The sequence below is a fragment of the Oryza glaberrima genome, chromosome 12, assembly GCF_000147395.1.
Source record: "Oryza glaberrima chromosome 12, OglaRS2, whole genome shotgun sequence".
In the NCBI taxonomy this organism is placed as follows: domain Eukaryota; kingdom Viridiplantae; phylum Streptophyta; class Magnoliopsida; order Poales; family Poaceae; genus Oryza; species Oryza glaberrima.
In genome coordinates, this window is record NC_068337.1 from 23,560,162 (window position 1) to 23,581,692 (window position 21,531).

Here is a 21,531-nt window from a genome sequence, read left to right on the forward strand (position 1 = left end):
TGGCTTCAAGCTTTGTGGTTTTTGTGTTTTTTCAAGTTGATACCCTACCCAAGAGACGACGTTTGAATACTTGAACTTCAAGAAAATACTACCCCCTCCGTTTCGAAATGTTTGACACCATTGACTTTTTAAGGACATGTTTGACCGTTCGTCTTATTCAAAAACTTTTGTGAAATATATAAAATTATATACCTACATGGAAATATATCTAACAATGAATCAAATGATAGGAAAAGAATTAATAATTACTTAAATTTTTTGAATAAGACGAACGGTCAAACATGTGCTAAAAAGTCAACGGTGTCAAATATTTCGAAATGCATGGAGTAGTACGAAATGAAACTTCAAAAAAGCTTCTGTTGGAGTTCATTATCATTCGAATCAGGCTTTCTCCAATTGACAAGGGCTACAACACTGGCATTGACAAGAAATCTTCAAGTGGTTCGCACAAGACAAACATACAGGAACTGGGATTCTATGGGGTGCTGCAATGAAGCAGCTGCTTTGCCTTTTATTACTACTACTAAATACTAATATTTGGAACCAGGTTTGATGAATTATTCTACTGTACCTAGTGAGTTTGAACTATGACCAGTACGCTGTCAAAGCAGCAGCATTTGCCGTTTCTCCTTTCAGTTTCTTATCAAGAGGAGCTGAATAGTAACGGCAGCTGGAAGCTTAATGCAGGTTACTGAAGAAGCAAATGCCCTGGTGTACATAGATAAGAAAATGTAAGAATGTGTGAGAACAAAGTTTAGCGATAGAAATAACACATGCACAATAAGCAGCAAGGGAACGAGTCCGATGAACTACTCCCTCCGACTTGAACTTGAACTATAAAGGCAGCTATATTTTGGGACAGAGGTAAGTAGAAGCTAACAAGATCCCATCATACAAGCTAAGAAATATGTTTGATCTGTATAGTGTATTCATCTAAACATCAAATAAATGCATTGGCCCGTACCTTTGTCAAATTTACAGATCAATGTAGACGCGCAATCCATCACGGGCTAACTGCACATCTATCCCCTCCCTGTACTCATAGATAATTACAGTGCATGAGTATGCATATCTTTCAGGAACTTACAATAAAGAGAAATCAGTACTCTACTTCAGTAGTCGAGTAGTACATATTTTGTAATGCAGACAAAATATGTACTGCTCGTGCCAAATTATTTGGGGACACTAGCATGTATGTACGATCATCTAAGTCATCTTGCAGGAAACCCTACCTTCTGGACCACTCTTCCAACGTTTCATTGTCCTTGTGATGGTCCATCTCATGAGTCATCCCAATGAGCAATGCCCTTTTGGGGCAAATCCTCTTAACAGCATCCAGTGTCTGCATGGCATCATAGTATTAATATTTAGCATGAGAAACCAGTTAGTTAGCTTTGAGGAAACAATAAAACAAATTGTTCAAGTCATTCAATAGAAAACCAACCTGATCCCAACAAAGATGGACATTATGAGAACCAGTCTGTTCACATTGAGAGAGAATGTCAGCACACAACATGTTAGTCTGAACAACGATACAACCTATTATGGCTAAATAACGAGAAATTCAAGCAATCAGTGATAATGTTCCCATGAATTGCAACAAAAGTCAGTTTTATACATGTTGAAAACTTGGCATATGCCAGCTCTGACCTTCTCTAGATGAATTGAAATTTGCAATTGGCTGAAACAAGCAACTAAAGGGAAAAACATCCATCACTGACAAATTAAGGAACTGAGGAAACTAACCCTATAAAGGCAGTCCAAGATGAGCAAATCCAGCTGACCCTCTCCAGACTTTGAAATTGCTGAAAGGTAAGCATGTGTGCACAGTAATGAGCTCCTGAATAGACTAAATATTTCCATGGCTAAGTACACAAGTCCATAGATTAATATTGCATTATAGCTATGCTAGAGGGGGCAACGATGTATTATGGTGAGCAACAAGCCACTAATCAGTACCAGCACGCGTGCATTGCAGCCAATGCAAAATGAAACATACTATATGACCTAGAACTAAAAATGCATAAAATGATTGTCCTCAATAGTCAATTCAGAAAACTATATTCATGACTAGATGAGATCAAGCACTTCTTTACTAAATGGATCATATTACATACAGCTCACGCATGTCTGCATATGTCTAGTCATAATAGATCATGATGAGACAATGGGCATAGAACACACCATCACCCCTAACTCCTAACTTTAACAAGTAAAGATAAAGAAATAAACAGGCTGATACCAGTGGAATTTATCCTGACAAAAATATAGAACAAGCGATTAATGTCCTATGGTCACATGTCAGGATATTTACTCCCAAAAGGTAACCACAGGCACAGTAACTATTAGAGCAGCATTAGGAAGCAAAGGTATACCGTGTTCTGTGCTTGGAGGAAACCGTGAAACGTCTGATATATAAGCAACTTTTGATTTTCTTCCAAAAAGGAAACCCAGACAAACATAGTCCTCGCCATGGATCACCTAAGAGATATACGATACTAAGGCAAATGGAAGGAACAAAATAAAACAGAGATAACCAAAAAATGCAAACCATTTCTTACCGGCAGGGGAACAAACTCTAGCCCTGAGGTCACAAATGGTTTCTGAAGATCACTCTCGATTACTCTCCAATCAAGCTGAGCAACTCGCCGAACCTCTTCCCCTTCCTTTAGTTTCTTTCTGACCAAGTAAGGAAACTTTTGGGCAATGCTGTTCCAAAATAAATGCATAAGTATAGTACAAATCATCACTTACATTCTCAATTAATGACTGTTCGCAGGTGCAAAACAATGATGAAACATGAGGAGCGAATTGTCAACAAATTTCCATAACGTTATAAATTGACAAGTTTTATATTCGCTGTTCTAATTTTATGGTTATTAGTTTCATGCATTACTTATCATATCACAGATACGTGTTGCCAATTAATCGAATATTTATGATTGGTACACAAGCAGATCTGCACTTCACACAACACAAGAAAAAGGATTACTGTGGGTGGCAATTATAGTGTAATACTTTAGTTCAAAGAATAAAACAAAACAAAGAGCAAACAACGCTAATAGTTAACGTGGCACAAATCACAAGGTAATTAAATTTTAACATAGCAAGACCCGAAAAGTGCACGGCATGTACACTTGACAAAGTTCAATTATAACTGAACAATATAAAAGCCTAAAAGCCAAGGTAAGCTAAAACTCAAATACCTGTTCATAGCAAATTGGGATATATAAATTGGAGTTGGCTCAATATCATTCGTAGGACTAAATGGCTGTACAATCCGAACATCATCAAGACCCAAGATTGCATCGGCATGCTCATGAGTCAGAATAATCTGTAATGAATAACTAAAATGTGTTAGTGTAGGCATAAACATTGAGCATTTTTTTTATTATTTTACAGTAGATTCATCTATCATAGCAGCTCTTGTTCGCAGAAGTGAGAAGCTAAAGGAAAAAGAAAAAAAAAACAAGGATAAGAACTCACAGAATCAACACAAGGGATTTTATGATGGATAAACCACCGTAGAACTTGTTCTCGGAATGTCTTCCCAACATCAATTACAATATATTTGTGTGTGACTTCATCTTGGCAATAATCAATCAGAAGAGAAGTATTGCACCTGTAGGAACCCCAAGTATTAATCTAGTCCCAGAAAAACGACACACAAGCATAATGTTGCCATCAAGCTTGTTTGTGCAATAATATTCCAAAACATTTGGGAAACAAGCATGGTGAGCAACTAAATGTTAAGGCTGACAATCACCAAAAGGGGAAGGAAGAAGCTAAGAATCGGTTGGCTAGTTGGCTACAAATGGACATAAATATGCATGATATAATCTAAGCCAACCAAGAAGATAAATCTAGTTATATAGAAGGCATTGATTAAGAGTATTAAATGCAGATATGAGCACAGATGAAGTGCCTTTTACTTTCAATGATAAGTATGTATATATGACTCTTAAGACTGATTAGTTGGTGCAACCGTGCAAGTAACATCTCCCAACATCCAGTACAAAATTCCTGGAATTTCATGTTAAGAAAAACACAATACCAGAAAAATAAGTCACTCGCTATGCTTCCATGACATTGCACAGCTGCAACTTGAAACTGTGCCCCTTGTTTCTCAGTTTCCGCATACTGAAATATAGATATACCACCACTGTGAGTCCATCTTATTGATGTTCCAATATATTGTTTAATCTTACAGAGGTCGACCATGACTAACCACTAAGCATACTGATTGATTGTCTGAGCCCAAAATTTTCGATCAATTTCTTGAGCACGCCATAACATGCACTGCAGGTTCTCCTATTCCTCGAAGTACTTTCCAACTTCTAAACAATTTATCGGAATTCACTCTGCATACAGAACATCGCTACCATCTGCTGCCGCAAGCAGCCAAGCAGAAACCAGTGCCCATATTCTGCTCAGAATCAGTGCGTGTGAATCACTGAATCGACAAAGGCACAGCACCAGATACCTATCGCATCAACATTTCTCAGCTCTACTGTAAATCGTACAATCCCATTCCAAAACCCATCTACCAGCCTACCGCACCCAAAAGTAGCAGCAGAGGCAATCGTTCAGATCTCGGCGACTCATAATCACCCGAACAAAAGCATGGCGCCCACGCCCGTGCAATCTATACAAATGCACCGAACTGGAAGCTCCCGATCCATCTCATGCTGAACTCAGATCATCCACACCGACCTCGTGAAGACACAAGCGCAACCGACACGCCCGATTCCTAGAGGATAGAGGTGAGGACGAGGAGGAAGAATGATGTATACCTGTAGTTAGGGTTTAGCTCGGGGGGCACGGAGAGGGACTGGGAGCAGACGGCGCAGGGCGGGTCGGGGGGCTGGATCAGGCACCGCGCGTTGGGCACGGCGCTGGAGCAGCCCGTCCCGAGGAACACCAGCGAGGAGGAGGACGGCGGCGGCGCGGGCGTCCCTCCTTCGCCGGCGATGGAGTGGCCGTTGGGGACGGAGGCGGCCATTGGCGGCTAAGACGAGGCCTCTCTCCTCTCCGCCGGCGACCGTGGCGACGACGACGACGGCGAGTCGGTGAGGGGAGGGAAGAGAAACGGAAACGGAATCAGGGGGAGAAGAGAAGATGCGGAAATGGTTTGGGAGGTCGTTTTGCAGATAGGTACCTGATGTGGATGTTATTTCTGGCTGGGTGGTTTTTATTCATTCAAAAAGACCCAAATGGCTTCTCAAAAAAAAATTGACCCAAAAGACTTCAGAATGGAGACCTATAAGACTATAAAAGCAAGTTTAATGGTATAGCCGACTACTAGCTCTAAATCATCTATAATCAATTTAACGTCAATTCTTACCATAGTTACCTATAAATATATACTACACTATTAGTTCAACCTGTCATACATACATTGCATCTTGGAGTCTGTACTATAGCTGACTATAAATCTGTAGCCCGCTGTTTCTCTCTCTTTTTTAATCTCCTGGATATGTGTTTATAGCAGACTTATAGTCTATTATTGTATCTGCTCTGAGAAAAAGGAAGCCCATAAGATTTGCCACATGGATAAGTATTTGATTGTTTGCATCTAAAAGCAATGTTCTTTGATTAGAAAATTATCTTTGATTGGCTTCTTTGACGTTTGTGCCAGCCAATTGATTTTATATTACATACTCGATGTGCTAATTGTAACCAATTGCAACTTTATACTTCCTTTACCTTTCTTGTGTGTGTTTTCATGAATCAAATTTGACGGCGTCTTGCTCTTCCAAAAGCAAGGTTAGGTGTTAAGAAAGGCATAGTGTGGTAATGCACATGAATATTCGCTTTCAATGGCATATGCCACGCTTGTTTTTTTATTTAAGTCCTTTTTGTAGCGTGGTTTGTACTTTAGATTACCATGGTGTGAACTAATATATTTGTGTTTGTGTATTTTACGAGGAAAGCGTTCGCTACGACCTGAGCATTTATCTAACTGAAACAAATTCACCTACGAGGTTGCCTTTTGTAAACGGTTCTTATCAGGCTATGCATGAACATGGCATTTTACCATGTACTACTTAATAACTCATCAATTTAGTGAACTTAACTTACTAAACATATAAAATGTTGTACGTACTCTTGCCACCTTTGAACAATGTGGGAGCATGAGAAGCTAACAAAATAGGATTAGATAAGAACAATAGATGTAACATATTTGGATGGTTCACAAGAATTCAAATACATGAATTTTAGAAGAAATCCTATGTAGAAAAGAAAGCAGAGAGAGAAAGGAAAAATAAAAAAAATAAAACAAGAGATATGAGCTCATGTTATACTTCTTATGGAATGAAGTGTATAGGGAAGCAATCCATAGTAACCTTGCAATACTATTCCTTTGGTACAAAGGGTGTCACAGTAATTTTTTTCACCAAGGATTCCAATACTTGAAAATAATTACATGGGCTCCTTTGAATCACAGGATTGAAAAAAATGGAGAAATAGGAAAAATATAGGATTCTGATAGGAATATAAGTATAAAATAGAGGATTGCAAAATACATGAAAAAATATAGGAATGACCGCTTGGTTGGGCCGCAATAAAAACACATGAATTTAGGGAGAGATAGAGTCAAAGGATTCTTTCCATGATGTTCTACCTTATGTTAAATTTCCTCCAAAAACTTATGGGAAGAGGCATCCCATATGAATTTCATAGGATTTATTTCTTTGATTCAAAAGCTATATACGAAAAGTTCCTATAAGAATGAAATCCTTTAAAATTCATATAAATTTCCTTTCAATCAAAGGGGCTAAGAATTTCTTCTATCCAAAAGATCTTGTAATACTTCTACATTTGCACAATCCTTTTTCATAAATTTGTATTAACTACTGGACCTAAGTGGAAAAAAGTCCATAGGGGTGAGACCGTGAGAGTACACCCCTGCCCTGACGTCCTGACCCCACCACGGCTTTCATCAAAAACCCGCCGCCGCCGCCGCCGGCACATTCTCCGGCATCCTCCGGCCATTTCCGGTCACTCTCATAGCCTCCAAATATAACTACGGAGGGAGTAGAAGCTAACAAGATTCCATCATACGAACTAAGAAATATGCCTGATCTGTATAGCGCTGTAGTCATCTAAACAACAAATAAAAGCATTGGTCCGTACCTTTGTCAAATTTACAGATCAATGTAGACACGCGATCCATCACGGGCTAACTGCACATCTATCCCCTCCCTGTACTCAATAGATAATTACAGTGCATGAGTATGCATATCTTTCAGGAACTTACAATAAAGAGAAATAAGACTCTATTTCAGTAGTCGAGTAGTACATATTTTGTAATGCAGACAAAATATGTACTGCTCGTGCCAAACTATTTGGGGACACTAGCATGTATGTACGATCATCTAAGTCATCTTGCAGGAAACCCTACCTTCTGGACCACTCTTCCAACGTTCCATTGTCCTTGTGATGGTCCATTTCATCAGTCATCCCAATGAACAATGCCCTTTTGGGGCAAATCCTCTTAACAGCATCCAGTGTCTGCATGGCATCATAGTATTAAAATTTAGCATGAGAAACCAGTTAGCTTTGAGGAGATAATAAAACAAATTGCTCAGGTCATTCAATAGAAATCCAACCTGATCCCAACAAAGATGGACATTATGAGAACCAGTCTGTTCACATAGAGAGATAACGTCAGCCCACAACAGATCAGTACGAACAATGATACAACCTATTTTGCAATTTGCCTAACTAATGCAAATTTCAAGCGATCAGTGACGATGTTCATGTGAATTGCAACAGGCATGACATGTGTTGAAACAAGATTAAAGCAGTATTCATGTTTGGCATATGCCAGCTCTGATCTGCTCTTGATGAATTGCAATTGACAGAATGGTTGTCTAGAAACAAGTATGAAACATGAAATTAAAAGGAAAAACATCCATCACTCACAACTTAAGGAATTAAAGAAACTCACCCTACTAAGGCAATCCAAGATGAGCAAATCCAGCTGACCCCCTCCAGACTTTGAAATTGCTGAAAGGTAGGCATATGTACACAATGATGAGGTCCTGGGTAATGAAAACAAGATAGAAAGGAAATAAACTGACCAGATTCCTAGCTATTTCCAATGCAAACGATGAACAAGTATGCTTGCATGCATCTCCAAGAGAGAAGGGTTTATGGATAAATATTTCCTTACCAATCTCCATGGTTAAGTACACATGTCCATAGACCAAAATTGCATTATAGTATATGCTAGAGGGGGCACCGATGCATTGTGGTGAGCACCAAGCCATCAAGCGGAGAATTACCAATCAGTACCAGCATGCGTGCATTGCAGCCAATGCAAAACAAATATAGTATATGACCTAGAACTAAAAATGTATAAAATGATTGTCCTCAATAGTCCATTCAAACAACTATATGACTAGATGAGATCAAGCACTTCTTTACTAAATATATCATATTACAATATTAGATACAACTGACGCAAGTCTGCATATATCTAGTAATAATAGATCATGATGAGGCAATGGGTGTAGAACACACCATCACCCCTAACTCCTAAATTTAACAAGAAAGATAAAGAAATAAACCAGGCTGGTACTAGTTGAATTTATGACAAAAATATAGAACAGGTGATTATTGCCCTATGGTCTCATGTCAGGATATTTATTCCCAGAAGGTAATCACAGGCACGGTAACTATTCAGCATTAGGAGGCGAAGGTATACCATGTTCTGTGCTTGGAGGAAACCGTGAAACGTCTGATATATAAGCAACTTTTGATTTTCTTCCAAAAAGGAAACCCAGACAAATGTAGTCCTCGCCATGGATCACCTAAGAGATATACAAAAGTAAGGAAAATGGAAGGAGCAAAATAACACAGAGGGTGATAGAAAAATGCAAACATTACTGGAAGGGGAACAAACTCTAGCCCTGAGGTCACAAATGGTATCTGAAGATCACTCTCGATTACTCTCCAGTCAAGCTGAGCAACTCGCCGAACCTCCTCCCCTTCCTTTAGTTTCTTTCTGACCAAGTAAGGAAACTTTTGGGCAATGCTGTTCCAAATTAAACATGTAAGTTAGTACAAATCATCACTTACATTCCCACTTAATGACAGTTGGCAGGTGCGAAACAATGATGAAACACGAGAAGAGCGAGGCAATTCAAACATTATTCATCATGAATACCTCCAGTAGGGAAGAGTTCTGGAAATAAAAAATCAAAAGAAAACAATATATCTTTGGAACACCATTTTAATCAAAGTTTCTCTGACAAGTTAGGCCAGTTCCTTTCCAAATGTTCGGAGCATACCAAACAAGTCAATACTTCTATCAAGCCTAGAAAGGGTTTGCTGTCCCTAAATAACTAGGACAAGAATCCACATGACCACAAAAAGGAGTTTATCAACTATCAACAATAACATATTAAACATGATGTATTTAATATGTTTTACTTTGTTGACCGAATTTCCATAATGCTGTAACTTGACAAGTTTTATATTCACTGTTCTAATTTTATGGTTATTAAGTTGCCAATTAATCTAATATTTCTGACTGGTACACAAGCAGGTCTGCACTGCACACAACACGAGAAAAAAGATAACTGTAGGTTGGCAATTACAGTGTAATACTTTAGTTGAAAGAATAAAACAAAACAAAGAGTAAACAATGCTAAAATAGTTAATGTGGCACAAATCCAAAAGTAATTAAACTTTAGCACAGCAAGAGCTGCAAGACTCAAAAAGTGCACGGCATGTACACTTGGCAAAGCTCAATTATAATTCATTACCTGTCCATAGCAAATTGGGATAGATAAATTGGAGTTGGTTCAATATCATTCGTAGGACTAAATGACTGTACAATCCGAACATCATCAAGACCCAAGATTGCATCAGCATGCTCATGAGTCAGAATAATCTGTAATGAATAATTAAAATGTGTTAGTATAGGCATAAACATTGAGCATTTTTTTTATTATTTTACGGTAGATTCATCCACCGAAGCAGCTCTTATTCATAGAAGTGAGAAGTTGAAGCAAAAAAAACAAAAGAAAAGAAAAGGAACTCACAGAATCAACACAAGGGATTTTATGATGGACAAACCACCGTAGAACTTGTTCTCGGAATGTCTTCCCAACATCAATTAGAATATATTTGTGTGCATTTTCATCTTGGCAATAGTCAATCAGAAGAGAAGTATTGCACCTGTGCGAACCAAAGTATTAATATAGTCCCAGAAAAATGACACATAAGCATAATGTTGCCATCAACCATTGTTTGTGCAATAATATTCCAAAACATCTGAGAAACAAGCATGGTGAGCAACTAACTGTTAAGGCTGACAATTACCAAAAGGGGAAGGAAGAAGCTAAGAATCGGTTGGCTAGTTGGCTCCAAATGAACATAATATGCATGATACAAACTAAGAGGGAGTTGAGATCCAGGGGTGTAAAGTTTTGGCGTGTCATATCGGGTATTATATAGGGTGTCGCATGGGGTGTTCGGGCACTAATAAAAAAAACTAATTACATAATCCGTCAGTAAACCGCGAGATGAATTTATTAAGTCTAATTAATCCGTCATTAGCAAATGTTTACTGTAGCACCACATTGTCAAATCATGGAGCAATTAGGCTTAAAAGATTCGTCTCACAAATTAGTCACAATCTGTGCAATTAATTATTTTTTTAGCTTATATTTAATACTTCATGCAAGTACAATCTGTGCAATTAATTATTTTTTTAGCCTATATTTAATACTTCATGCAGGTGTCCAAACGTTCAATGTGACAGGGTGAAAAGTTTTGGGGTGGGATCTAAACAGCGCCTAAGCCAACTGAGAAATAAATCTAGGCATATAGAAGGCATTGACCAAGAGTATTAAATGCATATATGAGCACAGATGAAGTGCCTTTTACATTTAAAGATAAGTATGTATATATTTCATATTTGACTCTAAGACTGATTGGTTGGTGCAAGTAACATCACCCAATATTCAGTAAAAAAATCCTCGAATTTTTGTTAACATAAACACAAGACAAGAAAAATAAGTCACTTGCTCTGCTTCCATGATATTGCACAGTAGTATCTTGAAATTGTGCCCCTTGTTTCTCAGTTTCTGCATACTGAAATATGGATATCTCACCACTATGAGTCCATCTTATTAAAATTCCAACATATTGTTTACTCTTACAGAGGTTGAGCATGACTACCCACTAAGAGTACTGATTGATTGTCGAGTCCAAAATTTCCGATCAATATCTTGAGCGCGCCATAACACATACTGCAGGTTCTCCTAATTCTCGAAGTATCATTAACTTAAACAATCACTCAGAATTCACTTTGCATACTACTGCTACCATCTGCTGCACAGTTGCAGCAAGCAGTCAAGTAGAAACCAGCGCCCATATTCTGCACAGAATCAGTGCGTGTGAATCTACATTCTACAACAACACAGGCACCTCTCTCATCAACATTTCTCAGCTCTCGAGCGTACCAATCATACAACGCACAAAATCCCATTCCAAAACCCATCCACCGCGCCCAAACCCATCCAGGCGACTCATAACCACCCGAAGAAAAAGCGTGACACGCGCACGCAATCTACACAAATGCGCGGAACCAGAATTCCCAATCCATCCCCACGATGATCTCTGATCCACACCGACCCCGTCAAATCTCTCAAACAAACCCCAAGCCGCAACGCATCAGCAGCAGCAAACGTGACCGACACCGCCCGATTCCCTAGAGGAAGAATGGATGTATACCTGTAGTTAGGGTTTAGCTCGGGGGCCACGGAGAGGGACTGGGAGCAGACGGCGCAGGGCGGGTCGGGGGGCTGGATCAGGCACCGCGCGTTGGGCACGGCGCTGGAGCAGCCCGTCCCGAGGAACACCAGCGAGGAGGAGGAGGACGGCGGCGTCCCTCCTTCGCCGGTGGCGGTGGTGTGGCCGTTGGGGACGGAGGCGGCCATTGGCGGCGAAGACGAGGCCTCTCCTCCTCTCCGCCGGCGACCGTGACGACGACGACGACGAGCGGCGAGTCGGTGAAGGGAGGAAGAGAAACGGAACGGAATCAGGGGGAGAAGAGAAGATGCGGAAATGGTTTTTGGGGGGTCGTTTTGCAGATAGGTACCTGGAGATGTAGGTTATTTCTGGTTGGGTGGTTTTTATTCATTCAAAAAGACCCAAAAGAATTCTAAAAAAAATTGACCCAAATGACCTATAGACCCAAACGACTTATTCCTAAAAGAATTTGACTAAAAGACTTCAAAATGGAGACCCAGAAAACTATAAGAAAATGGGAGGCCCATAGATTTGCCACATGGATAAGTGTTTGATTAGTTGCATCTAAAATCAATGGTTTTTTATTATAAAGTTATCTTTGATTGACTTCTTTGCTGTTTGTGCCGGTCTATTGATTTTATAGTACATACTCCATGTGCTAATAGTAACTAATTGTATCTTTATACTCCCTCCATCCCAAAATGTTTGACGCCGTTGACTTTTTTAAACATGTTTGACCGTTCGTCTTATTCAAAAACTTTTGTTAAATATGTAAAATTATATGTATACATAAAAGTATATTTAACAATAAATCAAATGATAGGAAAAGAATTAATAATTATTTAAATTTTTTTAATAAGACAAACGGTCAAACATGTTTAAAAAAGTCAACGGTGTCAAATATTTTAGAATGGAGGGAGTATTTCCTTTATCTTTCTTGTGTGCGTTTTCATTAATCAAATTTGACGGTGTCTTGCTCTTCCAAAAGCAACGTTAGGTGTTAAGAAAGGCATGGTGTGGTAATGCACATGAATATTCGCTTTCAATGGCATATGCCATGCTTGTTTTTTCATTGAAGTCCTTTTTTAGCATGGCTTATACTTTAGATTACCATGGTGTGAACTAATATCTTTGTGTTTGTGTATTTTACGAGGAAAGCGTTTGCTATGACCTGAGCATTTATCTTACTGAAGCGAATTCACTTACAAAATTATGTCTTTTGTAAACTGTTCTTATTAGGCTATGCATGAACATGGCATTTTACAATGTACTTACTTAATAACTAATATCAATTTATTGAACTTAACTTACTAAACATATACAATTAGTGTTGTAAGTACTCTTGCCACCTTTGAACAATGTGGGAGCATGAGAAGTTAACACTTAGGAATAGATAGGAACAATAGATGTAATATATTTGGATGGTTCACAAGAATTCAAATACATGAATTTTAGAGAGGAAATCCTATGAGGAAAAGAGAGCAGAGAGAGAAAGGAAATTTTTTTAAAAAAAATAAAACAAGAGATATGAGCTCATGTTAAATTTCTTGTGAAATGAAGGGTATAGAAGCAACCCATAGTAACCTTGCAATACTATTCCTTTGGTACAAAGGGTGTCACAGTAATTTTTTTCACCAAGGATTCCAATACTTAAAAAAAATATTCTAAGGGCTCATTTGAATCACAAGAATAAAAAAATGGATGAATAGAAAAAACATAAGATTCTGATAGGAATATAAGTATAAAATAGAGGATTGCAAAACACAAGAAGAATATAGAAATGGTTGTTTGATTGAGCGACACGAAAAACACAGGAATTTAGAGAGAGATAAAGATTCAAAAGATTCTTTCCATGAGATTTTACCTCATATTAAATTTCCTCCAAAACTTGTATGGGAAGAGATTTTTCCATATGAATTTCATAGGATTCATTTCTTTGATTCAAAGGGCTATATAGAAAAATTTCTTATATGATTGAAATCCTTTAAAATCCATATGAATTTCCTTTAATTAAGGGGGCCTAGGAATTTCTTCTCAGGGCCGGCCCTGACCCGGGGGGGGGGGGGGATCGGTGCAACCGATCTGGGCCCCTAAATTGTAGGGGCCCCTACGCCCGCGACGCAGCCCCTACGGTGGCTGAACAGGAAGCAACAAGCTACAATAGCGTCATACTAGTATATACTCCCTCCGCCCCAAAATAAGTGCAGTTTTGCACTGTTTATGTCTAACGTTTGACCGTTTGTTTTATTTGAAAATTTTTTACGATTAATATTTTTATTGTTATTAGATGATAAAATATGAATAGTACTTTATGTGCCACTAACTTTTTTTTTTAATTTTCTCATAAATTTTCCAAATAAGACAGATAATCAAACGTTGTACATAGATTTCCACGACTGCACTTATTATGGGACGGAAGTAGTAGCGATTTCCAAGTCAACGTTCCCAATTCCTACCTACGCGTACGCGATACACGAAGATGTCGAGATTAACGCCGCCCGCCGCGGCGGCGCGCGTGTGGTGATTTCCTCAGGATCGACGCTATACGTCGCTACTCAGGCTAAGCTACCACTAGCCGTCGTCGATCGCCGGCCGTTCATCCGATCATCCAATCCCATCCACGCACCTGCAGCCTTGCCGGAGCTCATATCTAAAACTGCAACTGCTAATCTGCATTGAAGCCTGACGATCAACAGGAGGTGAGCAGCAATGCCACCATTGTTGCCATTGCCAATTGATTTATTGAATTGTCAATTTCTATGTATTGCCATCTGCGCTGCACCTTGCTATGTTAGATTTTGTCTCTTGTTGGGTGTTCAGATAATCGGAGTTCACATGTTGGGCCTGGAGTTGGACAAAGCTGCGCTGGTGTGTCTGTTGCCAACTCACTGGATGTGCGCATCCGGCCATCCGTGATCAACAAATTGGTAAGGTTTTAATTTTTAATTTATAGCGTAATTTAAACCAATTGTCTCAATTACGAGGCCATATCGTAGAGAAAAAATATTGGATGGTATTGATATCAATACCACATCAATAACTTCGCATCAGTGTATGAACAAATTTAAATAATATACATGATGTTTTTCATATTTCTTATTTCTAAATACAATTTTAGTGTTTATCAATCACAACTCATATATATAACTATCTACTGATAGTACAGGGCCCCTATGTTTTATTTCGCACTAGCCCCCTGAAAACTCAGACCGGCCCCTATGTTTTATTTCGCACTAGCCCGCTGAAAACTCAGACCGGCCCTGTTTCTTCTATCCAGAAAATCTTTTAACACTTCTACATTTGCACAATCCTTTTTCATAAATTTGTTTAACTACTAGCTACTGGGCCTACGCGTTCGGTAGGGCATTTTTCCAACTCCTCCTCTCCTTCTCCTCGTTTTCCACGCGCACGCCATTCAAACTGCTAAACGATATGTTTTTTTTAAAAAGTTTCTATACGAAAGTTGCTTAAAAAATCATATTAATCTATTTTTGAAAAAAATTAACAAATACTTAATTAATCACATGCTAATCGCTGCTCCGTTTTCCGTGCCCTCGCTCCCGAACACAGCCTAGTGGAATGGAAAAAAGTCCATGAGGGTGAGAGTACACAGTACACCCCTGACCTGACGTCCTGACCCCACCACGGCTTCCATCAAAAACCCGCCGCCACCGCCGCCGCCGCCGGCACATTCTCCGGCATCCTCCGGCCATTTCCGGTGACCCTCATAGCCGCCGAAAGCTCTCGCGCGCGATGTCTAGGCGGCACCTCACCAAGAACCCATCGCCCCTGTTGCATCGCCATCTCCATCTCCATCTCCTCCTGCAGCCCCGCCGCCTCTGCAGCAGCGCCACCGCCGGCGAACTCGCCTCGGAATCCGCGTCCGTCGGACGGGAGGTTCACCGGGTGGACGACGACCTCGCGGAGGAGTCGAGGAGCCGGCTCGTGCGCGACACCTGCAGGCTGCTCGAGCTCCGGGAGTCGTGGAGCCCGAAGCTGGAGGCCCAGCTCCGCCACCTCCTCCGCGTGCTCTCGCCGCCGCAGGTCCGCGCCGTGCTGCGCGCGCAGGCGCGGGGGGACGTCCGCCGCGCGTTCGAGTTCTTCCGGTGGGCCGATCGCCAGTGGCGGTACCGCCACGCCCCGGAGGTGTTCGACGAAATGCTGAGCCTCCTCAGCAACACCAGGCTCCACGACCCCGCCCGCCGCGTCGTGCGTCTCATGATCCGCCGTGGCGTGCGGCGTGGGACCGAGCAGTTCGCGCAGCTCATGCTCTCGTACAGCCGCGCGGGGAAGCTCCGCTCCGCCATGCGCGTGCTCCACCTCATGCAGAAGGACGGGTGCGCGCCTGACATATCGATATGCAACATGGCGGTGAATGTCCTCGTGGTGGCCGGGCGTGTCGACAAGGCGCTTGAGTTCGCCGAACGGATACGCCGCGTTGGGGTTGAGCCAGATGTGTACACATACAATTGCCTTATCAAGGGATTGTGCGGGGCTCGGCGGGTTGTTGATGCCCTGGAGATGATTGGTGTAATGCTGCAAAATGGGTGCCCTCCTGATAAGATTAGCTACTATACAGTGATGAGCTTCTTGTGTAAGGAGAAGAGGGTGGAAGAGGTCCGAGGTTTGCTTCAAAGGATGAGGAATGATGCAGGTCTATTTCCAGATCAAGTCACTTATAATGTGCTCATCCATGGGCTTGCAAAGCATGGCCATGCAGATGAGGCATTGGAGTTCTTGAGGGAATCAGAGGGGAAAAGATTTAGAGTGGATGAGGTTGGATACAGTGCAATTGTGCACTCATTTTGTTTGAATGGGAGGATGGCGGAGGCAAAAGAGATTGTAGGTGAGATGATCTCAAAGGGGTGTCAACCTGATGTTGTGACATATAGCGCGGTAGTTGATGGGTTTTGCCGCATTGGGGAACTTGATCAAGCAAGAAAGATGATGAAGCATATGTATAAGAATGATTGCAAGCCAAATACAGTCACACATACTGCTCTGTTAAATGGGCTCTGCAAAGTTGGGAAAACTTCGGAGGCTTGGGAATTGCTAAACAAGAGCGAAGAGGAGTGGTGGACTCCAAGTGACATCACGTACAGCGTTGTAATGCATGGATTTAGAAGAGAAGGGAAACTAAAAGAATCATGTGATGTGGTAGTGCAGATGTTGCAGAAGGGTTTCTTCCCCACAACTGTGGAGATTAACTTACTGATCCATGCTCTATGTAAGGACGGAAAACCGGCAGAGGCCAAAGACTTCATGGAACAGTGCCAGAGCAAAGGCTGTACAATTAATGTTGTTAATTTCACTACTGTGATTCATGGATTTTCTCGACAGGGTGATTTGGAATCAGCACTCTCTTTGATGGACGACATGTATCTGAGCAACAGGCATCCTGATGTTGTAACTTATACTGTTGTTGTTGATGCTTTGGGAAAGAAAGGTAGATTAAAAGAAGCTACAGGGCTTGTGGAGAAAATGCTTAACAGAGGCTTGCTCCCTACACCTGTTACATACAGGACAGTGATACATAGATACTGTGAGAAGGGCAATTTGGAAGACTTGCTCAATCTACTGGAAAAAATGCTAGCAAGACAAGAGATGAAGAGCGCATACAATCAGGTCGTTGAGAAGCTATGTGCTTTCGGTAAACTTAATGAGGCTTACAGTCTCCTCTACAAGATACTGAGAACTGCTTCAGTGAGAGATGCTCAAACATGCCACATTCTGATGGAGAGTTTTCTGAATAGAGGCCTCGGACTTCAAGCCTACAACGTGGCCTGTCGTATGTTCCGGAGAAATTTAATTCCTGATGTTAAATTATGCCAAAAAGTTGATAATCAACTGGCCTCAGAGAAAAACAAACCAGTTCCTGGAAAACTCATGGTTAAGTTTGCTGAAAGAGGTCTTCTGAAACAAGTAAAATAAGATAGCAATTGATTTACAGCGTATCGATCTATTTGTATTTCTTCATCCAATATTTAAGATTCGAAAAACAAGCAATTGTGATGGTTAGAGTCAGAGGCAATACGATACTACATGCTGTAAAGCTTGTTCTTTTGCTTTCTGGATGCAATGCAATCTGCAATTCATCTATCCTAATTCCTAAACTGGCAGCTTCCTAGTTGTCTATGTTCAGCTGGATTGCAAACTCCATGGTTAATTGGTCATGCCTTACTACTGCACCTACTTCTTCACAGCAACCAACTTATTCACAGCAGCAAACGGACTGGTAGGTCTGGCACTTGAAGGTTAGTTAGCTGCTACTGAAAATTCAAAAGAGCTATGAATCTTTGGCAGGTCTATAAATGCCTTGGTCCATTATGAATTATGTTGAGCAAAGCACTTAAGGGAAGGAGACAATGGCGGAAACAAGCAGTGCACGGTCGCCATTGCTGGACGTCGATGAGTCTTCGGGTGCGTCGGAGGAGCTGCTGCGCCGGGATCCCGTGCCGCGGAGCGTTCTGTCACGGCTGGCGGCATGGGAGGCCGGCAACCTGTGGCGCATCTCGTGGGCGTCCATCCTCATCACGCTCCTCAGCTTCACTCTCAGCCTTGTCACCCAGATGTTCGTCGGCCACCTCGGTGAGCTCGAGCTCGCCGGCGCCTCCATCACCAACATTGGCATTCAGGGCCTAGCCTACGGAATCATGGTAACTTTGATTTCTTGCATGCACTCTGGTTGTTTGGGAATGTAAAGCATTATGATGTGTGTGTTGCTTGCATGCAATGCTGCAGATTGGCATGGCGAGCGCGGTGCAGACGGTGTGCGGCCAGGCGTACGGCGCCAGGAAGTTCAGGGCCATGGGCATTGTGTGCCAGAGGGCGCTGGTGCTCCAGTTCGCGACAGCCATCGTCATCGCATTCCTTTACTGGTACGCTGGCCCGTTCCTGCGGCTCATTGGGCAGGCCGCGGATGTGGCGGCAGCGGGGCAGCTGTACGCGCGCGGCCTGGTGCCACAGCTGCTCGCGTTCGCACTCTTCTGCCCGATGCAGAGATTCCTGCAGGCCCAGAATATCGTCAACCCCGTTGCCTACATCACCATGGCCGTGCTGATCTTCCACATCCTCATATCGTGGCTGACCGAGTTCGTGCTCGGCTTTGGCCTCCTCGGCGCGGCACTGACGCTGAGCTTCTCTTGGTGGGTGCTCGTGGCATTGACATGGGGGCTCATGGTCTGGACTCCGGCTTGTAAGGAGACGTGGACTGGATTGTCCGTGCTCGCGTTCAGAGGCCTCTGGGGATATGCCAAGCTTGCCTTCGCGTCAGCCGTCATGCTAGCGTGAGTGATCTACTTATCTTGAGCTATGAGCCATAGTTCTTGCGTGTTTATGCCTTGTTTTCATGTGTTCTTGGTCAGGTTGGAGATTTGGTATGTGCAAGGATTTGTGCTTCTTACTGGCTTCCTCCCCGACCCAGAGATTGCACTTGATTCGCTCTCTATCTGGTATGCCACCCACACCCTGTTTACCTCATGATACTCATTGGTCTTGCAGTTTCAAATGTCTGCTTATACACTACTGCAGTATTCATATATATGTAACTCACATTGCTATGTCTTTTACGCATGTCAGCATCAATTACTGGAATTGGGACTTCCAGATCATGCTTGGTTTGAGCTATGCGGCCAGGTGAGTGCAAATGAAAGATATACACTTCTGAATCCCGCTTCATTATTCAAACTTTTGCATGAACTTATTATGCAGTATTCGTGTCGGTAATGAGCTTGGAGCTGGCCATCCAAATGTGGCAAGGTTCTCGGTCTTCGTGGTTATCACAGCAAGCGTTGCCTTCAGCATCCTGGCTACAATTCTAGTCCTAGTTCTCAGGTATCCCCTGAGCACGCTCTACACAAGCAGCACCACCGTGATCGAGGCTGTCATCAAACTGACACCGTTGCTGTCCATCAGCATCTTCTTGAATGGAATTCAGCCAATCCTCTCAGGTGCATTTCACATAGCACAAACGCTTTGCATTTCGCATTTCTCGGCTGCCAAGTAGTAGTATGATTGTAACTGAAGAATTACTTGGTTACCTTTGAGAAATCTGCAGGAGTGGCCGTTGGTAGTGGATGGCAGGTTGTGGTTGCCTATGTCAATGTTGGTGCCTACTACCTGATTGGGCTGCCAATTGGATGCGTCCTTGGATACAAAACAAGCCTGGGGGCAGCTGTAAATACTACTGCTCTCTCCTAATTTCTTTCCAGTTTACTTTTCTATGTTACAGTTTTTCACACAGATTTCATCAGTTGCAACTCATAACATCTTGTTTATGTTAATCAGGGGATCTGGTGGGGCTTGATCATAGGAGTATCTGTGCAAACGGTAGCTCTGATCATCATCACTGCCAGGACTAACTGGGACAATGAGGTGTGCTCTTTAAGTTCATCCTTGTGATCTCTCCATGGAAGCTTTGATCAACTGTGGTGGTGCTCATGGTGATGCTTCTTTGACAGGTGATGAAGGCGATTCAGCGACTGCGGCAAACTGCCGTGGATGATGGCACGGTTCCCATCGTCGACGACATCGAGTGATATGCCTGAATGGAGCTGAACAGGATTACAGGGCTGATCTAGAGCTCCGCTTGACCATCCTAGAAGCTCCAAGCTGGACATGGCAAATATTTTCTTGGGTTGTTTACCCTTTCGGCTTCAGTTTATGTAGCATCTCAGTAACTCAGTTCCAATTTGATTAGTGGACGAGAAAATTTGGTTTAGTTTCGTACAACTAAGATGCTTTTCTAGTGTGTTCTTGCTCCGAATTGGTTGATATTCATGAATATTTTCCAATTTCTGAAAGCAAATCAAATTCCACATATATTAGTGAAGAAGCAAGATAGCAAATTCCAGCAATCAGTAGTCAGTAACACACTGCTCAGACGCATCTCGAGATTTTTCAGTTTCATTCAGTACCTATTGCAAAGTTATTCATATTTTACAAAACTAGTTAGGTGCCCGTACGTTGCAACGGAAAAAAATAATACGTTAATTTCAAATCACACTGGCTTATTTAAATCATATTTCACTGTTTTACAAATATTGATAGTAAGCCACCCCAATATAAAGAGACCGTATAAAATATATCCAGATCGTACGAGTTTAGGTAAAAAGGAAGCGGATAAGTGCAATATTCATTTTTCATGGGTGATTTACGTACCAAAAAAAAAAAGATAGCATGGAGGACCATGGCATATGCAGAATAGAGCAGAGAAAAGGTTGTATCTTTATTCAGTTGTACATGCATCATCTCACAATCTTGAGTTAAATTTGCTCTGTGCTTGAATAGATGACTGGCAATGGCACAGTAAGATTGTGCCCGATCAATCTGCTTGGATAGTTCTACATCTGCATTTGCTAAAATCTGATTCTACATCTGCATTTGCTAAATCTGATTCTACTTCCGCTTCAGACTAACAGGTCATGAATATTCGCCTAATATAGTTTCTTTGTCTGATCAAGTTCAAGAAAATCACTTGACATTTCATTTAATTAACAGCTCATCGAGAACAGCCTGAAGACACGTCAAAAATCCCCAACTGCATGTTGTGCACCAAAGTCAGGTGTGAACATAAGTTTGAAGCCAAAACAAAATGGATACAATTCAGGTTTCAGTTGAGCACCTGTGCTGCGATCAACACATCCTACCTCTGCACCATTGCCGATGCGACGTCCTTCCCTGAGCACTCTGCGCAGAGCATGCCGTCGTCGCTCGCGCCCTCTCCCCTGAGCACTCTGCGCAGAGCATGCCATCGTCGCCCGT

At 41.7% G+C, this 21,531-nt stretch overlaps 3 protein-coding genes across 13 annotated transcripts; 2 read left to right on the plus strand and 1 right to left on the minus strand.

Annotated features, from left to right (window-relative positions):
• Positions 1-76: 76 nt before the first annotated feature.
• LOC127758027 (putative hydrolase C777.06c) lies at positions 77-12,095 on the minus strand. Of its 11 annotated transcripts, none has more exons than XM_052283639.1 (10): positions 11,752-12,095; positions 10,056-10,191; positions 9,777-9,904; positions 8,896-9,043; positions 8,714-8,819; positions 7,955-8,013; positions 7,614-7,649; positions 7,406-7,515; positions 965-1,033; positions 77-708 (listed from the first exon to the last, which is right to left on the minus strand). In XM_052283639.1, the coding sequence occupies exons 1-9, from the start codon at positions 11,955-11,957 to the stop codon at positions 976-978; spliced, it is 987 nt and encodes a 328-aa protein (XP_052139599.1). In that variant the 5' UTR covers positions 11,958-12,095; the 3' UTR covers positions 77-708; positions 965-975. The 11 variants fall into 11 exon arrangements, with proteins under 11 accessions (XP_052139599.1, XP_052139601.1, XP_052139596.1 ...); XM_052283641.1 differs by lacking the exon at positions 965-1,033 and adding an exon at positions 7,138-7,206; XM_052283636.1 differs by lacking the exons at positions 7,406-7,515; positions 7,614-7,649 and adding exons at positions 1,233-1,342; positions 1,445-1,480 and having other exon boundaries at positions 11,752-12,094.
• Positions 12,096-15,382: 3,287 nt separating this feature from the next.
• On the plus strand, positions 15,383-17,701 carry LOC127757139 (pentatricopeptide repeat-containing protein At1g09900). The gene has a single exon (XM_052282571.1). The coding sequence runs from the start codon at positions 15,523-15,525 to the stop codon at positions 17,698-17,700; it is 2,178 nt and encodes a 725-aa protein (XP_052138531.1). The 5' UTR covers positions 15,383-15,522; the 3' UTR covers position 17,701.
• Positions 17,702-18,121: 420 nt separating this feature from the next.
• LOC127757140 (protein DETOXIFICATION 41) lies at positions 18,122-21,330 on the plus strand. The gene is made up of 8 exons (XM_052282572.1): positions 18,122-18,425; positions 18,511-19,055; positions 19,134-19,220; positions 19,348-19,404; positions 19,480-19,718; positions 19,826-19,944; positions 20,056-20,142; positions 20,229-21,330. The coding sequence occupies exons 1-8, from the start codon at positions 18,135-18,137 to the stop codon at positions 20,304-20,306; spliced, it is 1,503 nt and encodes a 500-aa protein (XP_052138532.1). The 5' UTR covers positions 18,122-18,134; the 3' UTR covers positions 20,307-21,330.
• Positions 21,331-21,531: the final 201 nt, after the last annotated feature.

What these genes read in the sequence shown, in the direction of transcription:
- LOC127758027 (XM_052283632.1), bottom strand. Translation starts at nt 5,002, where the DNA reads ATGGCCGCCTCCGTCCCCAACGGCCACTCCATCGCCGGCGAAGGAGGG. An exon ending in AAATCCCTTGTGTTGATTCT is followed by an intron (nt 3,335 to 3,486) that starts GTGAGTTCTTAT and finishes TATTCATTACAG; the next exon opens with ATTATTCTGACTCATGAGCA. An exon ending in TAGAGTTTGTTCCCCTGCCG is followed by an intron (nt 2,482 to 2,561) that starts GTAAGAAATGGT and finishes TATATCTCTTAG; the next exon opens with GTGATCCATGGCGAGGACTA.
- LOC127757139 (XM_052282571.1), top strand. Translation starts at nt 15,523, where the DNA reads ATGTCTAGGCGGCACCTCACCAAGAACCCATCGCCCCTGTTGCATCGC.
- LOC127757140 (XM_052282572.1), top strand. Translation starts at nt 18,135, where the DNA reads ATGGCGGAAACAAGCAGTGCACGGTCGCCATTGCTGGACGTCGATGAG. An exon ending in AATTCAGCCAATCCTCTCAG is followed by an intron (nt 19,719 to 19,825) that starts GTGCATTTCACA and finishes AGAAATCTGCAG; the next exon opens with GAGTGGCCGTTGGTAGTGGA. An exon ending in AAACAAGCCTGGGGGCAGCT is followed by an intron (nt 19,945 to 20,055) that starts GTAAATACTACT and finishes TATGTTAATCAG; the next exon opens with GGGATCTGGTGGGGCTTGAT.